We start from the raw sequence: 17,909 nt of genomic DNA, 5'->3' as shown, positions 1-17,909 counted from the left end.
GTTCCCACCCAAACTATGTTGTTTTTTCAAGGTTTAACCTTTTAACATTGAAAATCTTATTTATCCACCCATAGGTGGTTAAGTTTGTTTATTTTAAGACAAAATCGTTATTTTATATTTAATATTAAAAATAAACTTAAATTTGATTTCATTTTCTCTCAATCCAAATTTTCAAAAATAGCATTTTTTCCTTAGGGTTTCCAAGTTTTTAGATTCAATTTTTCTATTGATGAAGAGACTTTTTCAGCGATATCTAGGCAACGTCTCTTACTTTAGCAACGCCTCATTCTGGCGCTCTACGGTGTTGTCATCGTCATCATCAGAGAATGAAAACAACTCGCCTTCATACCTAATGAAGACTCTTTATCGACGAAGGTCGATGATGATCTCGTCTCTGTCTTTGACGAAGACGGGTCATCTTGGTTGTCTGACGACGTCGATGTCGCATAATGTCGAAAGGAGAACGTGCCAAAATGAGGACTTGTCAGAGAGAAAGAGACGTTACTTGGAGATCATCAAAGAGAAAGAGACGTTGCTTAGAGGTCGTTAGAGAAATCTCTTTGTCGACGAAAAAAATTAATCTGAAAAATTGGAAACCTCGAGAGAAAATACAATTTTGGAAATTTGGGTTATGGGGCAATTGTTAGTTTTTAAGGGTTTAGAAAAGGAATAATATAATTAACGGATTCAATTAATTTTAACTACTCATGAATGGATAAATAAGATTTTTACAGTTAAGGGGTATGAACTTGAGAAAACAACATACTTTAAGTAGCAATAAGTCTTTCTGCCTTTTTTTTTTTTTAATTTTAAAAAGAGAACATGCATGACTTGCGCATTCTCCGGTTGGTCTTTCGGGCAAGCATATTAGCCGTAGTGTTCGCTGCCCACCACCCCACCAAATATTGTTGCTAATAAAGAAGTCTGATATGGTTTGCACGATAAACTGCCAAAGCAACCAGTATGAAATATAAATACCTCTAGCTCAAATGATCAGTGCACCACACTTTGTTCATGGAATGCCGTACCAATTTCATGAGAAAGTTATGAGTTATGACTTTTAATGGTGCGAAAAAAGAGTTTAAGTTATGAGTTATGACTTTTAATGGTGCGAAAAAAGAGTTTAAAGCTTCTGCACCACACTTTGTTCATGGAATGCCCTACCAATTTCATGAGAAAGTTATGAGTTATGACTTTTAATGGTGCAAAAAAAGAGTTTAAAGCTTCAACACCAATTAAAAGAATCACATCTGGTCGCCACCCTGTCTATAAGTTGGTGCAACATACCAAGCCATTCTCATCGTTTCCTCAAGTTTCCAAGCTTGATCCGGGGGCATTTTCTGTCATGTGCTGGATGTGCCAGAGGTGCCTTGTAAGCCTTGGATTTCTATTGAAAAGGATAAACAAAAGATACCCAAAACTGGGAAAGTGAAGATTGATATAACAAAGCACCAGTTTGAGTTCCTGATGAAAAATGAAGAGATGTTACAGTCTGGAAACCTTGCAGTCCGATTCTCAGAGAGTTTTAAACAAGACAGTCAGAAATGGCATCTGTCTTACCTCCCATCCTGGAGGTGCCCAACTTGTAAATGAATAGATTATTGCATTAGCTTTTCCTTCTGCAGTTGAGTTGGATCCTATTTCACCACTGGATTGTATGGTTCAGAAGATAGTAACGTATAGCTGCTCAGGTGTTGGATAGGCACTTTATGTATGTTTCTTGTCATCAGTTATACTTCCAGCAGATTGGAGCAATTTTTTAGCGCTAACTGGGAAATATTAGTAGAAAGATCATCACTAACAGTTATTCTGGTGTGTGTCAGTACCTACATTTTAAATGGGTACAACTATGTGAATGACACTAGCCTTGGTTTTGCCATGGACTATCTTGTTGTCTCAATCATGATAGCTCTCAGTATCAGTTTGGTTCAGCAATCATCAATTATAACCTTCCTCTGATCGGCTGCTCTCTTTTCCTCAATGAAATTGTAACATTCAGAATTGCATTTTTGACATCCAATCGTCTAGAGGTTTGAATCATCAGTCGAGGAACTGGTAAACGTCGTCTGAACTTTATACACAAACCACCAAAAAATCATATTGGACACTCAAACAATGGAAAACAATATTCAAACAATCCTGGGAAGTTACAGTGTCAGCTTCCTCTTTTTACATCGAAAAATCAGATACAATTATAGGTAAGGATAATGCATCAAACAAATCCTGAAAGCTTCAACTTCTCCAAGCCAAGGAACCTTCAAGGTGCTTTGGTTCCCCTGCCGCAATTCCAACCATTCAGAGTGTTAATGAGAGAAATGGAGAGTAACAGAAACGTAATTAATTTTTAATATCTATTTTACTGACCTTCTAGAGGAGCTTATGCTTCTGGTATTTTTGCGGTCATCTGGCTTCATTGATGTAGCTCCCTTTTCTTTAGCTGTGGCTTCTCTCTTTACTTTGCTGGGCTCAAATTCAACCGCTTTTGTTAGTGCTTCAACCTTCTTCATCAGCATCTGTGAAAAAATTGTGTTACACATTTAGCTACTCGGGCTTTCAACAACTTTGCAACAAAGAGGTAAAGATGATACTTCACCTTGATTTCCTGATCTTTGGCATTCAAGCTACTTTCTTTAGTGTCACAAAACTTCCTCAAGTTTATGACCTCCTTTTGTAATCTGTCATATAGGAACCCGGAAACCATGTCTTCACTATCAGGATTTGCATTTCCCTTGTTATTTTGTGAGTCCTCGAGGCTGCCACCAGTTCTGTTTCTGATTTCTACTGGAACGGCTGAGTGATCACCCTTAAACTTATCAACATTGGTGTCAGTGTTCTCCTTCACTTCAGTATTTTCCTTTCCACTACTATCAACAACCTTACTTCTTGATGGCCACATACTTTTTCTCAGCATATTCTCTCTCTTGTGCAAGTTATCAGCCTTATTTAGCCCTCTGGTAGGACTATATGTTCCATTTTCAATCTTTGGCTGCTGCTGCTGCTGCAAAACAGAGCCTCCGTTGTTTGTTGAAGCCCTTGGCTGTGATGTAGACCTCTTCCTGAGTCTATCATTTGACGTTAAGAATCCTAAAATGTTACTGGACTTTTCTGTTTTGGGGGATCTGCGAAACACACTAGGATTTACAGAGAAACTTGATACACGCTTTAAGCCTTCTTCCAATGTGTTTAGCCTCAGCTTCAGTTTATCCTGAAGTAAGTTCCCATTAGCACAAAAAAATTTAACTAATTCAAGAATATGATTAAATGAAGAAATCAAATTTAACCTTCAGTTGTGCTTCTGCCTTAGCTGTTCTCTCTGATATAGCTAGCTTGTCTTTCAATCTTTGCATTTCTGCCTGCATATAAAAGGATGTGGTTGATCATACAAGAAACCTTCAGTGGTGTTCTTCCTAGGCTGTCCTCATGGTATAATTTGTTGATCAATTTAAAAACACTCAAACATAGAAGTGCTATAAATCTTAAGGGAAAGATCTGCAAATTTGGGCTCCAAGAGCTTTTTCTCTATAAAAGAATTACCTGCATCAACCTCCTCTCTTCCAACCACTGCCTCACAGGCATAACTTTGTCATTCTCATCCTTCCACTCATTAGCCACCACAGTTGCTACCCGATTAGCCGAAACTTTAACTCTGGCCAACTCCCTCTCCAATGTCCTCCTTTCCTCCTGAAAAATAAGTATCAGGTTAAGAACCAAACCAATGCATAGCTTAGCCCTCATCCACAATCCTGTTAGTGGGAGCAATAGCTTCACAATCTCTAATCTGAATTCTCAAAATCAGCAGACAAGGAAACCTACATTTAGTTCAGCAATCTGTCGCCTAAAGTCACGGATAGCATTGGCTGCACCTCTACCTGCCAGAACAGCCTCCTCAAGTTCTGTAATGGTTTGGCTAAGCTTTTCGACCTCTAATACCTTTTGATGATTGGTTTTCTCAAGGATTTTGTTCTCCTCCTGCAAATGCATATATTGAATTTAACTAAAATACTCCATAGTTCATGTTGTATACACACAGAAAGTGCTAGATTCTGGTAGTTATCGTGCCTGGCAGATGTCGATCTGTCTCTTCAATTCAAAGTTCAGGTTTTGAACCTCCTCAACTATCAAAGCTCTTTCCAAAGCACTTCGCAAAATCCTTTCTGCTTCAAGAAGAGCTGTCTCCTTCGATTTAGTGAGACGTTCCAACGCCTTCTTATCCTCTTGAAGTGCTGCAACCTGAGAATGCCATATGTGCTTGCAGCAGGAGAAAATGAATAAACACAAGAGCATATACATTCATTTTTTGACATATTCATTCCATACCTCATTTTTATACATCTTAATCTCTGCCTTCAAAGGAGCAAGAACAGACTCAGTAGGAACAGAATCATCATCCTTTAAATTTGCATGCACCCTTCTAAGAGTAGCTTCTGCAGCATATCGAGAAGCCATTGCATCTCTCCTCTCATTTGTTAGCCTTTTGATTTCCAGGTTCTGCATTGAGTCACAATTGAACAAGAATAATTAGGTACCTTATTTCCACAAAGAAAAGCAATATACACACGATTGTAAGACCTCGACCCACCTTATGTTCTAGAAGATTTTCAGTCACTGTAAGTTTCTCATCCAATTTCTTAACTTCATTTCTGAGCTGTACAAAAGGAAAAACAAATTCTAACTCTAAAATATGCAATAACAGAACCAAATTCATGGCACATCTTATTCTGTGCTGCAATAATTGTACATGAGATTATAAAATGTCTGTGCATAAAAACAGCCAAACTTAAACTATATTTTCTTCCATAAAATTGCTCAGTACCTCTTCTATAGCCTTTTCCTTCTGGACATTGGTTGCTCGCAATGCCTTGATTTCACCCTGGGCAACTCCAAACTTCCTGTCCTTTTCTGCAATTATGTCAAAAAAATTACTATCATGAAGTGTATTTATTAATGATTGTCATAACACCCTCGAAATTTCCATAAAAGTTTGGCAGTTGTATATTGAAACAGTGGACATGATCATCAAGTTCTATTGACAGAACTTCTCAGGATCAACAAGAGAGGCATGCACAAACCTTTGATCTGGTTCTGCAAACGATTGAATTCCAATACAACAGGGTCAGGGTGAGCAAGAGAGAGCTCTTCTACTCCTCCTAGTTTAACTTCATTAAAACCAACCATCTCTTCTCTTCGATTACTTTTTGGCAAGCTTAGTTTTCTAATGCAACAATGAAGGAGGGGAGGGGTTTTAATAAGAGGGTTTAGCGTGAAACACAAAGAGAGTCCATGCCTCCAAGGAATTGACCACAAAGAGAGGAAGGATCTTCCTTTAATCTCAAGCAATATCTGAAAGTTACATTGTATAAGAGCCGGCCTAGTCGGCTCTCATTTTGACAGTAACCATTACTTTATTTCTTTCTTTCTATCAACATGATATCATTTTTTTAACACAAATCATCATAAACCAACGACATTATCTCCTTCACATTTTAAAACATTATTTCAATAACATTTCCTCATGGTTTCATTCCCAGATCTTCATGTTTCAATATACTCATTCTCAATTTTCCAAGACAGGCACTTTCACAGTTCCCTTCTGATTAATGGGGCAATTTCTGTCTGTTTTACGAGGATGAAAGTAATAGATTGTATGTGAAATCTTGTATGTGGATATCATGAAGTTCCTAACATTTGAACCTGAATCTATAAAACTCTGGTTCTTATCTTAAAAACACTAGAGAATTTTTGAGATTTGTATGATGTAAGTGTTTTCACCTGAAAGTCCATCTGCATCAACCTTTTAACTCAATGTATGACTAGACAGTCTGTCCTTGAATTGACAAACATTTTACAACCACTTTGATTAGTAGGATTGTTGTAGTATGATTGATATAACTGTTCATTAACAAATACATTCATTTTAACAAGTAAGATAAACAAATATTAAAATAATATTGATTCTATTAGACATAATTCTGTTTCGGAAGAACCAAGATATATTACACGTTTTTTCTCTTTATGTTTTATATTAATTCGAGTGTGTTTATTTAATTTAGTGATTTTACACATTTTTTAGTTGGTTCATCTAAAACTAAAAAACCCCACTTCATTAATAGGGATTTTGTTTGTTTTATGAGGCTGACAGTGATAAATGGTAGGTATTATTTGAAACTTATAAGATAAAAAAAAATTAGGTAAAAATATGAATAAATAAATGGTCATAAAACTTGAATATAACTTGCCATGATTTTGAAGATAAGATTGTGAAAGGATTGCATCAATGAAAGAAATGTTTATCTGCTTTTCAATTCTGGTCTATGAACAATAACATTAGCTAGCTAGCTAGCATTGAAGATAAGGAGAGAATTTGATTATCATTGGTTGTTGATAGAAAGCTCTTGTTTTTGAGTAATCCAATTGCTTAACCGCTAAAATATGCTTAAACCAAGCACTTTGAAGTAATAATAAACTTAGTGGGAAAGCCATTCAAGCTTAAATATAATGAATTAATGACTTGTTCAACGAAAATGACAAACTAAAAGTGGCTTATAAAAATAAACATGAGTAAGATCAAAACAATTTAAATGAAGAGACATGTACTTTGGTAGCTTCTCATCTTTGTTTTAAAGTATTTCTATAACATTTTAAACAAATCTTATATCAACAAAGTATGAAAGAAATGTTAGATATATATAAATATCTTACATAATACTTAACATCTCTCGTATTTTGTAAATATAAGATTTATTTAAGAATAATACAATTTTTCATAAAAAATAAATTATATGAAATACTAATTATTATGAACTGATACAAATAAACTGATGTGTTATTATATGATTAAATTTTATTTTTTAATTCAAAATCATTTAATCATACAATAAAATGTTAATAAGTTTTTGTCTGTCATAATTTATGATTTGTATATTAAGTATTATTGAAATACTTTTTCATTAAGCCCTTGCCATTTGCCTAAATTGTCAATTTTTTTCGAAGTATTGTATGGGTAGATGACAAAAGCAAGACTCTTGTCTTTCTTCCCCATACCAACAACAAACCCATATATGTTTATTGAACTCTCAGTAAGGATAGTTATGATAGAGATGGGAAGTGGGATAAAATTGCTTGTGTGCTCATTGAGTAGGTAAGTAAGTGAAATAAGCATAAATGATACAATGAAACCTAACACTATTGTTCATAATTACACATGTAAGTTAGTTGATTGATTTATTCCTTAATATGGATTATCATGAACTTTGAAGATTTTTATCCTTTATCCTTTTTTCAGATTGGTATTGAGCTAGTCTTGAATTGAAGGTGTCGGGCCATTCTTCTACTTGTAGTTGCAAATGGGGTTTACTAGATAGATGGGCTGATTAGGATGGCTTGGTATGCAATAAGAAGGTAACCTAAATGAGTTTATAAGTCTCAATCTGGTGGTGGGTTGTTTAGGAACGGGAGGAATCTCCTCAACTGTGAACAAAATCTTTTATGAATGTCAGAATGCAGAATGTACACTGATAATTAAACTGTGATTAGGTAGCTGTCTTTGAGCTTCAATCCTGATTATTTCTTCCTTCATTTTCCTTATGAAGGCTTCAATTCATCTGTGTATCTACACTGCATGCTCCTTCTGTTGCTTCTACTACTTGTCTATCCAAGTTTGTAGCTATATATCACTACCACTCAACAATCGATAAATGTTTTTGTTGTTGCCTAAAACGTCGCATGCTGCATGGACTGTCCACTTCAGAGCCATCTCTCTCTTTCTCCGGGCTAATTGAGTTCTGATGGGGTGCTTGGATATGCATATATATACATATATGCGGGACTGTGACATCTTTCACAGGATTTCTTAATGAATGAAAAAAAATTGCAAACACTATGTCCTTTAAATAATTGGACTAGGACAATTAATTAAAATAATAACACAAATAATTAATTCCATTGGAAACTAAGACACTGGAAAAACAAATTTAAGAAATAACTTTAATAGGAAATTAGGACTCTACAAAATAACTAAAATCAACAAAATCATTCTAAAAATATATTTAATAACTCACACTATAGAAAAATAATGTGAATAATAGTATTAGGTTACTTAAATTAAACATTTCCTTCACACGATTCTCCACATAAGCATGCCATTTCAGCATGTTTTGTTCCCGAACCATGTCATCCATGATTGCTACATCATCATACTCCTACTGGGTTGAACCCAATTAATGTGTCTTCATATATCAATTTCTATCTCCATTGTTTCTTGTTAATGGAGATACATTAATAAAACCATTCCACACGGATACTTGTGCAAAAAGCAAGCTACTTATGTTGTTACACGCTTTCTGTCACAGCTACCTGCTTAGATTTTACTTCTGCTGCCTCCATATCGAGCCAAGCAAAATAACTGTTCTGCTGCTGTTGTCTGTACTTGTTCAATTCTCTCTAGTTAGTGTTTTGAATGTATGTATCATCATAATGTCTTTTTTATTCTGTTTTAGATTAGTAGTTTTGGTTTGTCACTACAATGTCTTCGAGTGTTTGAATGCTAGTAATTTGCTTTGCTGCATTTTCAGATCAGTTTACGTGAGAGGTTGAGTCAGAATCACCATGGGAGAAGTGCTGCTCAAACACAGAATCGTTGATATCCCGAGAAATCTCATTCTCTTCTTGGCAGGCTTCTTAGGTTGAGAGGTCTCAACTTGGAGGTCCAAAATAAAAAAATCTTAGGCTCTATTTCCTCTGAACTAGGAACCTTTTTGTGCCAAAAGCTCATACTTAAAAATGATGCAGATGACGGTGATGGAAACAGGATTGGCTCAGCTTGTCGGAAGGATAATACTGTAATATTTTTCAAGGCTCTACTGTTCCACTCCCTAACGGAATTCTCTCATACACAGTTTAAATCCTGTATGTATGTCTCAGGTTGCAGTATCTCCAACATTCATGTAAGTTGTGGATGGTTCAGCTCTGCCAGGTTGGTAAATCCTAGAGTGTTTAGGCGAGTTTATTTTGGTGATTGCCTTGTCAATGATGGGGAGCCTCTTGGTCCTGGAGAAACTCTCTCCTTCCAGTATGCTAACAGTTTTCGCTACCCTTTATCCATATCGAACGTTTGTTGCTGCTGAAACGATCATGATGGTCGAGCACACTGAATGTTGATAGTGTATATGTTTTAAGTAACCATTCCTTTGTCTATGATAAGCATATACAGTGATTCCTCAATAAAAATGGAAAAAGATTGAATGAATAATGATACAAAATGGTTGTAACATTTGAAATATTTTGTTATTGTGAAGAGCTAGCTTGATATCTATTGTGTTATACTGTTAATAAAGGGTATTGATTTATTTACTCTCGTATGTTATAGCAAAATTATTGATAGTTTAAGTGAGATTTTTTATTAACGTTTGTTCATAAGCACAAAATATAAAATTTGATAGGAAAATATAAACTTTTAATATGAAATTCATATGATTTTTAACTTACTAATTTCAACTGTTTTACCATTTACCATTTAATATCAAAGCATTCATCGCATTTAAGGCATGGTATAACCAAAAGCATATCCATAAAGTGAAAAATAAGGCAATTACCCATAAGTGAAGAGTACAGATAAGCTAAAAGCCGCAAAATTAAGAACTCAAATAAATCCGCATATAAAAACCAAAAGTATACTCTCAATCTAATAGCTATAATCGTAATTAAATTCAGTGACACCAACCATGGCTGAAAGTACTTGAGAAATAACGAAGATGCTGCCACCCAGAATCATCAAAAGGAGAATTGCAGAGATAGGATTCTTTAGCAACTCAAATATGGGCAAAAGGATAGTGTACAGAGCACCAGTACTGACTGTAAGAGCATAAAGTGCGTATCTCCTAACATTTTCCCAAAACTCCTCTACTAATGGCCCTTCAGGCCCCAAAGCTAGGGCCTTTTGGTCATCTAACCCCATAAACAATAACGCAAAGCCTACTGAGACAGCTCCAATCAACAGAAACCTTGAGTACTCATGCGGCAAAACTTGAAGAAACTCTCCTTCAGATTTTAAAGCCAAGGGCTCGTCCATGTGACAGGTTTCTATAGAGTGCCTCAGAGTATGTCTAATGCTGGAAACAATTCTTGAAGCTGAATGTGAAGTGGGGTGTTTCAAACAAGAAGCGGTTTTGATGGGGATGAAAAATGAAGGATTTGCAGTTGAGTCGTAGAGGTTGGCGAAAGTTGGGGGGTAGAATTTAGTTCTCAGAACTGCAGAGGTCTTCATTTTGGTTTATTTCTAAGCTCAGATCATGGAGTTGCTAGTACAACTAGCCTGTCCACTATAATTGATTAGTAAGCGAGTGAGTGGTGGTTGTGGCTTTTTCTTGGCTCCCATATCTAACCTTATCTTTATATATACAAATTCAAACGTGGCAAACTTAGCCTCCCATTCAGTGTGAAAGCATCCACACCATCTCCAAATACTGACTCAGCACCCAATCATTCTTTATAGATGAGTTGTTACCTTATAGGTCAATAAATATGTATATTTTTCTCAGAGAAGATCGAAAAGTTTTCCTCTCAATAAAAAACAGAACTTTATCTTTCTATCTTATTTAAGATGTTCATAAATTACTCAGGGAGTTATATATGAGTTGGTAAATGCATAAATATTGAATTGGAGTGAAGGCATTAAATGATTACTAAATGTTGAAAAAATATTTAACACAAGGCAAAGTCATATAGATGAAGCAATGCATTGAGTGTAAAGATGACTACTCTCTAGTCAAAATTAATCACCAAAACAGAGCAAATATAAGATTTGCAAGAAAACACTTGAATGGCTGAAGCAACACTTCTTTTAAGTCAAGGGATATAAAATTCATCTGTTTCTGATTGATGACATCAAAGCAATCAGAATGCCACGTGTTGATTAGGGTTTATGTTATTTTTCAGTTACATATAGAAGTCCATCCTTTCGTATCCTGAAATTCCATTTTTACATTGCTTTGTGCTCCACTTTGGTTATGGCCTCTTGACTCTTGCCCTGCAACCTCTCTTATTTTCTGTGTGAATCCCCCGTTTCCTGAGTACCTCGACTGAATTGTCTTAGACCCAAACGTTCAAAAGCAACACAAAAAAAGAACCTCTTTTAAGTCCTAACCGACTGGGCTCTTTGGTTCCTAGTTTCTCAAGTTGAGCTGCAGAAAGTCTGTTTTTTTCACGAGTTCTGGTTTCAAAACCTAGTTCTTTGTCTATTTTGGCTTGTTTTGCAGTGCTTAGAGGGGCTTTGTTCGTTCATAGAGCTATTAATCTGAGACCAACACCATGGTAAGACTTTAACTTCGCTGGGTTTTCTCTAATTTGTTTATATATTTGACGGCTTTGTTTTAGTGCTTTGAGGGTTTTATTGATATTTTAAGTGTCACATTAGGCTTTCTTGTTGTGGTTATAATTGTTTTTATGTGTACTTAACTGGGTTTGTTTAGTATCAAACTCTTATTGCTTGCATTGTTGTTCACGTGTTTTCAGCTAATGTAGCAGGAAAGCTTTCCTTTGAAAGCATTGTGGAACTTTTCATTGTCAAAATGTCTAAAGATACACATGGTTTTGTTGCTTGGGAAGAGCACATTATATGCCATGAGCGTGGTAACCGCATTGTTCACTTTTACTTGAAGGATACATTTGGGGATTTGGTGCTTGCAGTTGTAGGCACTGAGAGGAGTATAAGGCACATGATGTATGTTGTTTCAGATGAATTCTTGAATGCTTATGGATCAGAAAGATTTATCAATGTGTCCACAAAATGGCGGGCAAGACGGGAAGTTGTAGACTGGTTGTCATCACTGGTTGCAAAGTGTCAACCCCCGGTTGATTTTCCAAGTATGTAATGAATGCATTTGCAAGTTTTATGTTGTCAACACTCAATTTACCTAGTGTGAAATTATAAGTGTTGTTGGTTGCCATTGAATATAGATGTAGCATAAAAACTCACAATTATGTTTTGCCTTACATGATAAAAGTTTGGCAGTTGAGCAGTTGGGTTAGGATTGTAACTTGTATGCCATGACTTTTCTTAAATGAGGAGCAGCCTTCTCCTAGAAATGGAATGTGAAAATTTATCTTTCTTCTTTGACGTTGTCATGCCTTGCCGCATTAGTTCCATTCTATTGGATTGGGTGATCCATTTAATGGACCTTAGTATCTCTTGAGTTCTAGTCTCTGATACTCAACATTTCAGATGTTCTTATTGAATGTTGGATTATCTAGTTTTTCATATTTTGTAGCATAATAATTCAGTATTGAAAAATACTCCCTATCTTCTGATCTACAAAAGTTATATGATGTCCTTTTACATTCTCTTTCTCTTATACATATGCACATACAGTTGCACAAGGTTATTTTAGATCTTGTGACTTGTCATTTACAGTGTTTATGAGAGAATTTGAAAATTCTTTGTGAGTTGTAGATTAAATTTTCATGTCTCTTGTGAGCATTTAATTAGTGATAGGAAAATTATTTCTGATCCACAAAAGTTATTTGATATTCATACAGTATCCTTGTCTTATATGTATTCACATACTGTTGCACAGGGTTAGTTTATGTCTTGGCATTGTCAGCATTTGAGAGTATTTGGAAATTATTTGTGAGTTGTAGATTACGTGTTCATATGTCTAGTGAGTATTTAATAGTAATTGGAACTCCTTTTTCCATGATTTTTGAACTGGATGCCCATCTATTAAGTATTTATTAGTATTCCTAATTTTGTTGTTCTCACTTATATCTACGTGCATGCATGCATACTGAAATGGGCATAAAACTTAGCAACAGAAGTCTCTTAAGGTAGTTAAGTATTTTACGTCATCAATCTCAGTTTTGTTTATTGGCCTTAATTATTTCTTAAGTTAGGCCTTTGTTAGAGATGCATGTTTTTTATCATCTTTGCTGTTTTAGATAGCATTTTATGGCTGGTAAGTGTACATGATTGAAGTTGACCAATTAATACCTTGCTAAATATGCGTTGCAATAGCATTAGTGTTTTAATATTTACATCTGAGATGTCAAAAGAATATATCAGAATTCTTGTTGAAATCATACTTTAAAATATTTTTTTAGTGAGTATTTAATAGTAATTGGAACTCCTTTTTCCATGATTTTTGAACTGGATGCCCATCTATTAAGTATTTATTAGTATTCCTAATTTTGTTGTTCTCACTTATATCTACGTGCATGCATGCATACTGAAATGGGCATAAAACTTAGCAACAGAAGTCTCTTAAGGTAGTTAAGTATTTTACGTCATCAATCTCAGTTTTGTTTATTGGCCTTAATTATTTCTTAAGTTAGGCCTTTGTTAGAGATGCATGTTTTTTATCATCTTTGCTGTTTTAGATAGCATTTTATGGCTGGTAAGTGTACATGATTGAAGTTGACCAATTAATACCTTGCTAAATATGCGTTGCAATAGCATTAGTGTTTTAATATTTACATCTGAGATGTCAAAAGAATATATCAGAATTCTTGTTGAAATCATACTTTAAAATATTTTTTTTGCTATGATAAGTGTCATTACCATTAGCATGTTGTGAATAACTGTTAAAGTTAACTTATATAATAGTCTTTTTCTTATGCAGAGAATCTGCCTGTTATGTGTTTGGATATGGTGATTATTTCTTTTAAGCTCTTTTGAATGTACTGTTCTTTTACCATGTCATAATGTCATACATCTGCTACCTTACCTTCCTCAATGTCACCAGTTCGATTTTACCTGAGGGAGAGATGTAGGATTGCCTAGACTTTTGGGCCTTGCGTGAAGAATTAGTTAATTATTGAACCTAAAAAATCATTCATAATTATGGGCATCATCGCCTTGTGCTTCCTTTTTTATGGTGTATAATTTTGTACTGCAGCACAGAGCTATCTTTTTAATATTCAACCTCTCTCTATCCTTTGGCTATTGGAGTAAAGTGCTAATGGGTTTCTTGTTTAACTTTGGAACCTTTTTTAATATCTTTTTTTTGGCACTGATGGCAATGAAATGATTCTAGTTTATATCACATTATTGCATTCTAAATTGGTTTTGTTATCATTAGTCTTTCTATGCAGTTGCAGTTTACTATTATTGTCGCATGTGCATGCATATGCATGGCAAGAACACTGGAATATTTTCCTTTTACCGTGAATTTGCTGATTTTGCATTTCATGCAAATTTGTTTTTTCGAATGATTATTCAAGAAAATTTGTTGTGTTTTTCCATTTTATGTCCTCTGGATGGTCAATAGACATGGAGAAAGTGACTGTTCATGGGTATTGCATTTGTCAATCTTGCATTGTTGTATTTCATATTTTGGCTGATTGCTGATATCCAATTCCAGTAATTATTTTCATTAAAATTTAAAAAAAAAACTCAATTTTAGTTTTTTCAATACTTAGCATATGCTTTCTCCAGTTTCATCAACATTGCTATCAGTAAAAACATGCAAATTGCAATGCAGTTGATCTTATCACTCATCAAGGGCAAATGGACTATAGGGGTTTTATGCAAACCTATTGACACCTGGGTTACCTCCATTTATTTGGTTTGTGATCATTCTTAGCTAAGGCATGCACATCTTGGAGTGTACATGACATTGAAATAGTAAGACTGAAACTAGGATGAAGCATAACTGTGATACACACACACACATACTTTCTCTTCCCACTATTGTCATAATGACATAATTACATTCTTAGTGACAGTTAGACGGCTCAATAATTGTGATGATTTTTCCAAAATTACTCTCTGTCCACTGTTATACCAAATTTATGAATGATACTAATAATTTGATAGCAGATTCACAGGTGAACGGTCCTCGACAAGATTTCGGATCTCGTGATCTTTTGATGACTGGATTAATTACTCATCAAACCCATTTACCGGATTCAACGGTATCAATCATTTTTGGTCTGTTATTTCTGCTTTGCAGATTTTCATTCTCTCTTTTCTTGTTTGATTTGAGTTTTATACGCATACACAGGTACCGAGGAAATTGAGAGTTCAACATTCAAACATTCAGTGGTCTGGTGTTGCTTGGCTGTGCACTAAACAGCTCAAGCACTACCCATCTTTTTGCAGGAATGGAACTGCAATAGCTGTAAGAGGCAACTTCTTAATTAATTATTTACTCATGCAGTAACAAATTGTTCTCATTTGCTTCCGATAGTAACATTGCTTCACTTTGTCTTTGTGCCCCTGGCATCTAGGTTCATTCCTTTGTTTTTGTCACGGCTGAAGATACAAGTCACTACCTTGCATACTTGGAAGATATGTATGAAGATAAGAAGGGGCAGAAGAAGGTGAAAGTGCGATGGTTTCACCACCATCAGGAAATTGAAAGGGTACTTCCCAATTTGCATCCACATCCTAGAGAAGTTTTCATCACAGCTCATGTTCAAGTGATCGGTGCAGAGAGTGTTGATGGTCTGGCAACAGTCTTGACTCCTATGCACTACGAGAAATGTGTGACTGCTGTTCCTCATACTTCAACCTCAAGTATCCATATGTGCTTCAGGCAGATAAAAAACAATAAGGTTAAACCCTTCACTCTCACTAAATTGCGTGGCTACTCTAATCAAGCAATCCTCTCTGGTTTATCCCCTCCTTTGCCCAAGCACAACATCAAGTACCGTAAAAGGAATAAGGAAGATGAGAATCTTGTGAGAATGAGTACTAAAAGAAGTAGAAGTAGCAGGGGAGAGGGACTTGAAGGTGATTTTGGTGTGAAAAATACATTTCCAACTGGCCAAATTTTGAATGGGGAACAGATATATCCAAAATTAAAGTTCAGGTTGTCAAGAAAAACATTGGGCATAAAGGTGGTTTTACCACAGCCTAAATGTCATGTTTCATTTAAGGTGAATGAAAAAGTAGAATTGCTCTGTCAAGACAGTGGCATTCGAGGCTGCTGGTTTAGGTGTCAAGTTCTGCAAACATCTCAGAAGCATTTTAAAGTTAGATATGATGATGTGGAGGATGCCGAAGGTCCTGGAAATCTGGAGGTATTGAATTTGAAATTTTATCAAGATTGTACTGAAAGTTTGTTTGTGGTTGATCTTTGATCTGGTACACAGTTTATTTATATAATAATACTGGTGATTTTTAGCTGAAGAGGTGGCCCTTTGTACCACCAATTTAGCAGTCTCTGTCTGTTTATAGCAAGACTTAACCAAGAAAATATTTAATTACTGTATAGGAATTGGTACCTGCACATAGAGTTGCACCTCCTGATAAATTGGGCATGAGATGTCCAGGCCGCCTGACGATCCGACCCTGTCCTCCAGCAGATTCTGCAGGCTTTAAATTTGATGTTGGAGCACCAGTTGATGCATGGTGGAGTGACGGATGGTGGGAAGGTCTTGTAGTAGGTGTCAACATTTCTGGAAATGATTTCTTGCAAGTTTACCTACCTGGTATGTTCCGTGGTACTTTCTAGTTCTTTTCTTTGTCCGTTGCTCGGTAGGCATCATGGTGAACAATGTGCATTTTTTGTGATTTTAGGTGAAGACAAGTTCCTGACTATCCAGACAAAAGATGTTAGGACTTCCAAGGATTGGGTTGGTGACAAATGGGTTGATATAATGGCAAATCCAGATATACTCTCTCATCTCTCGGCAAATACAAATTCAAATGCAAAGCTCTTAATGTGCTCTACTATTGCAGAAGCTCAGCATTGTGGTAGCAATGCATTGCTGGAGCAAAAAGTCATCACAACTTCCCAACTTGAAGCTGTTGAAGAAGTTGAAGCAGAAATAGCAGGCTCAGTCATGATTCATGACCTCAAAAATGTGAACAAAGTTGATATGAGAAAGCAGCCTCATGTCCATGTCGGCAATGAAATTGACAAAGGTGGAGATGGAGATGGAGATGATGAGGATGAGGATGTCAATGACAAGAAAAACAAACAAGATGTTGGTGATGAGGCCAAGATGCTTTTGGATGGCAATGATATTGAATCTGCCAACTAGAAGAAATTAGTAGTTGAAGCTCTGCAGGTGATCATGTAAGTTGTATAATGGTTGGTTCAGAAAGAGGTGGAGATATTTTGACCTGGATGGAAAATTATGTTTTTTTTCTGGTTTCCTGTATATAAGATAGAGAAGAGTTGGCAAACAAATGTTCGGAGAATGATTCTTGAGTTTTCTAACATCAGGAGAAATGGCAGATGTATGGCAATATAGGGTTGGTTAAAATATGCATCAGACTTGGTGTATATTTCAGGTCAGAAATAGCTGACTTCAGTCGTAGGAGTCATGGGTGCACTTTTGCGCCTATAGTCGGTATGCTAGTTTCTGTAACTGTCTTTTACATGTTAAAAGGGGTCATGTTTTCAGTATAGTGTCTGAGGTTTTAATTGTACAGGTTTTAAGGTGGTTCATGTTTGTTAGGTAAATCGAATAATTAACTTATATTGCTCCAGAGGTGTCATTTTTCTTATGTTGTTTGCATGAACCATTCTCAGTTTGGACTCATTGATAGTGAAGGTGGAAAGGGACCCATTGATAATATATTTGAGCCAAGTTGCGGATTCATCGGGTCTAACAACAGCAACCTCAAGTACCAACAGTTTGTCTTACATGTGTTATGGAAGGGATACACTTGCATTGGATGGTCATATGCACGATTTAAAATTTTGGTTTGGACCAGCTGGTTCTAGTAGTCTGACTGAGACTTGATGCCCAACTCGATCTGGGTAAGTCTCATTAAGGATTGTGTTAACCTGCCGTTGAACCAGGCAAACTTACGTGTTACAAGAATTCACAACTATTGTGATTGAAGTAGGTGTTAATGCATCATAGTATCGAGAATGAAGGGACTTAGGTTAGCAGAGGATTTTCAACCCTTAAACCAATGGAACCCTGATTAGGTTCCCTAGGTACATATCTCTTCTATAAGA

At 35.8% G+C, this 17,909-nt stretch overlaps 3 protein-coding genes across 3 annotated transcripts; 1 reads left to right on the top strand and 2 right to left on the bottom strand.

Annotated features, from left to right (window-relative positions):
* Window positions 1-2,257: 2,257 nt before the first annotated feature.
* On the bottom strand, window positions 2,258-5,224 carry LOC123207626 (microtubule-associated protein 70-5-like). Its single transcript, XM_044625079.1, has 11 exons — window positions 5,070-5,224; window positions 4,814-4,899; window positions 4,580-4,645; window positions 4,318-4,488; window positions 4,060-4,230; window positions 3,814-3,969; window positions 3,535-3,681; window positions 3,282-3,353; window positions 2,594-3,205; window positions 2,365-2,513; window positions 2,258-2,276 (listed from the first exon to the last, which is right to left on the bottom strand). Exons 1-11 carry the CDS (start codon window positions 5,173-5,175, stop codon window positions 2,258-2,260), a joined length of 1,755 nt encoding a protein of 584 aa, XP_044481014.1. The 5' UTR covers window positions 5,176-5,224.
* Window positions 5,225-9,548: 4,324 nt separating this feature from the next.
* LOC123207640 lies at window positions 9,549-10,375 on the bottom strand. Its single transcript, XM_044625099.1, has one exon. It carries the CDS (start codon window positions 10,259-10,261, stop codon window positions 9,680-9,682), a length of 582 nt encoding a protein of 193 aa, XP_044481034.1. The 5' UTR covers window positions 10,262-10,375; the 3' UTR covers window positions 9,549-9,679.
* A 385-nt stretch (window positions 10,376-10,760) lies between these two features.
* Window positions 10,761-17,431, top strand: LOC123207637. The gene is made up of 7 exons (XM_044625096.1): window positions 10,761-11,307; window positions 11,509-11,859; window positions 14,810-14,904; window positions 14,994-15,110; window positions 15,220-16,014; window positions 16,209-16,425; window positions 16,514-17,431. The coding sequence occupies exons 2-7, from the start codon at window positions 11,565-11,567 to the stop codon at window positions 16,978-16,980; spliced, it is 1,986 nt and encodes a 661-aa protein (XP_044481031.1). The 5' UTR covers window positions 10,761-11,307; window positions 11,509-11,564; the 3' UTR covers window positions 16,981-17,431.
* The last annotated feature ends 478 nt before the right edge of the window (window positions 17,432-17,909 follow it).

Source organism: Mangifera indica, unplaced genomic scaffold, assembly GCF_011075055.1.
Source record: "Mangifera indica cultivar Alphonso unplaced genomic scaffold, CATAS_Mindica_2.1 Un_0090, whole genome shotgun sequence".
Classification (NCBI taxonomy): domain Eukaryota; kingdom Viridiplantae; phylum Streptophyta; class Magnoliopsida; order Sapindales; family Anacardiaceae; genus Mangifera; species Mangifera indica.
The sequence above is the reverse complement of the archived record's forward strand: the minus strand, read 5'-3'. Positions and strand labels throughout refer to the sequence as shown.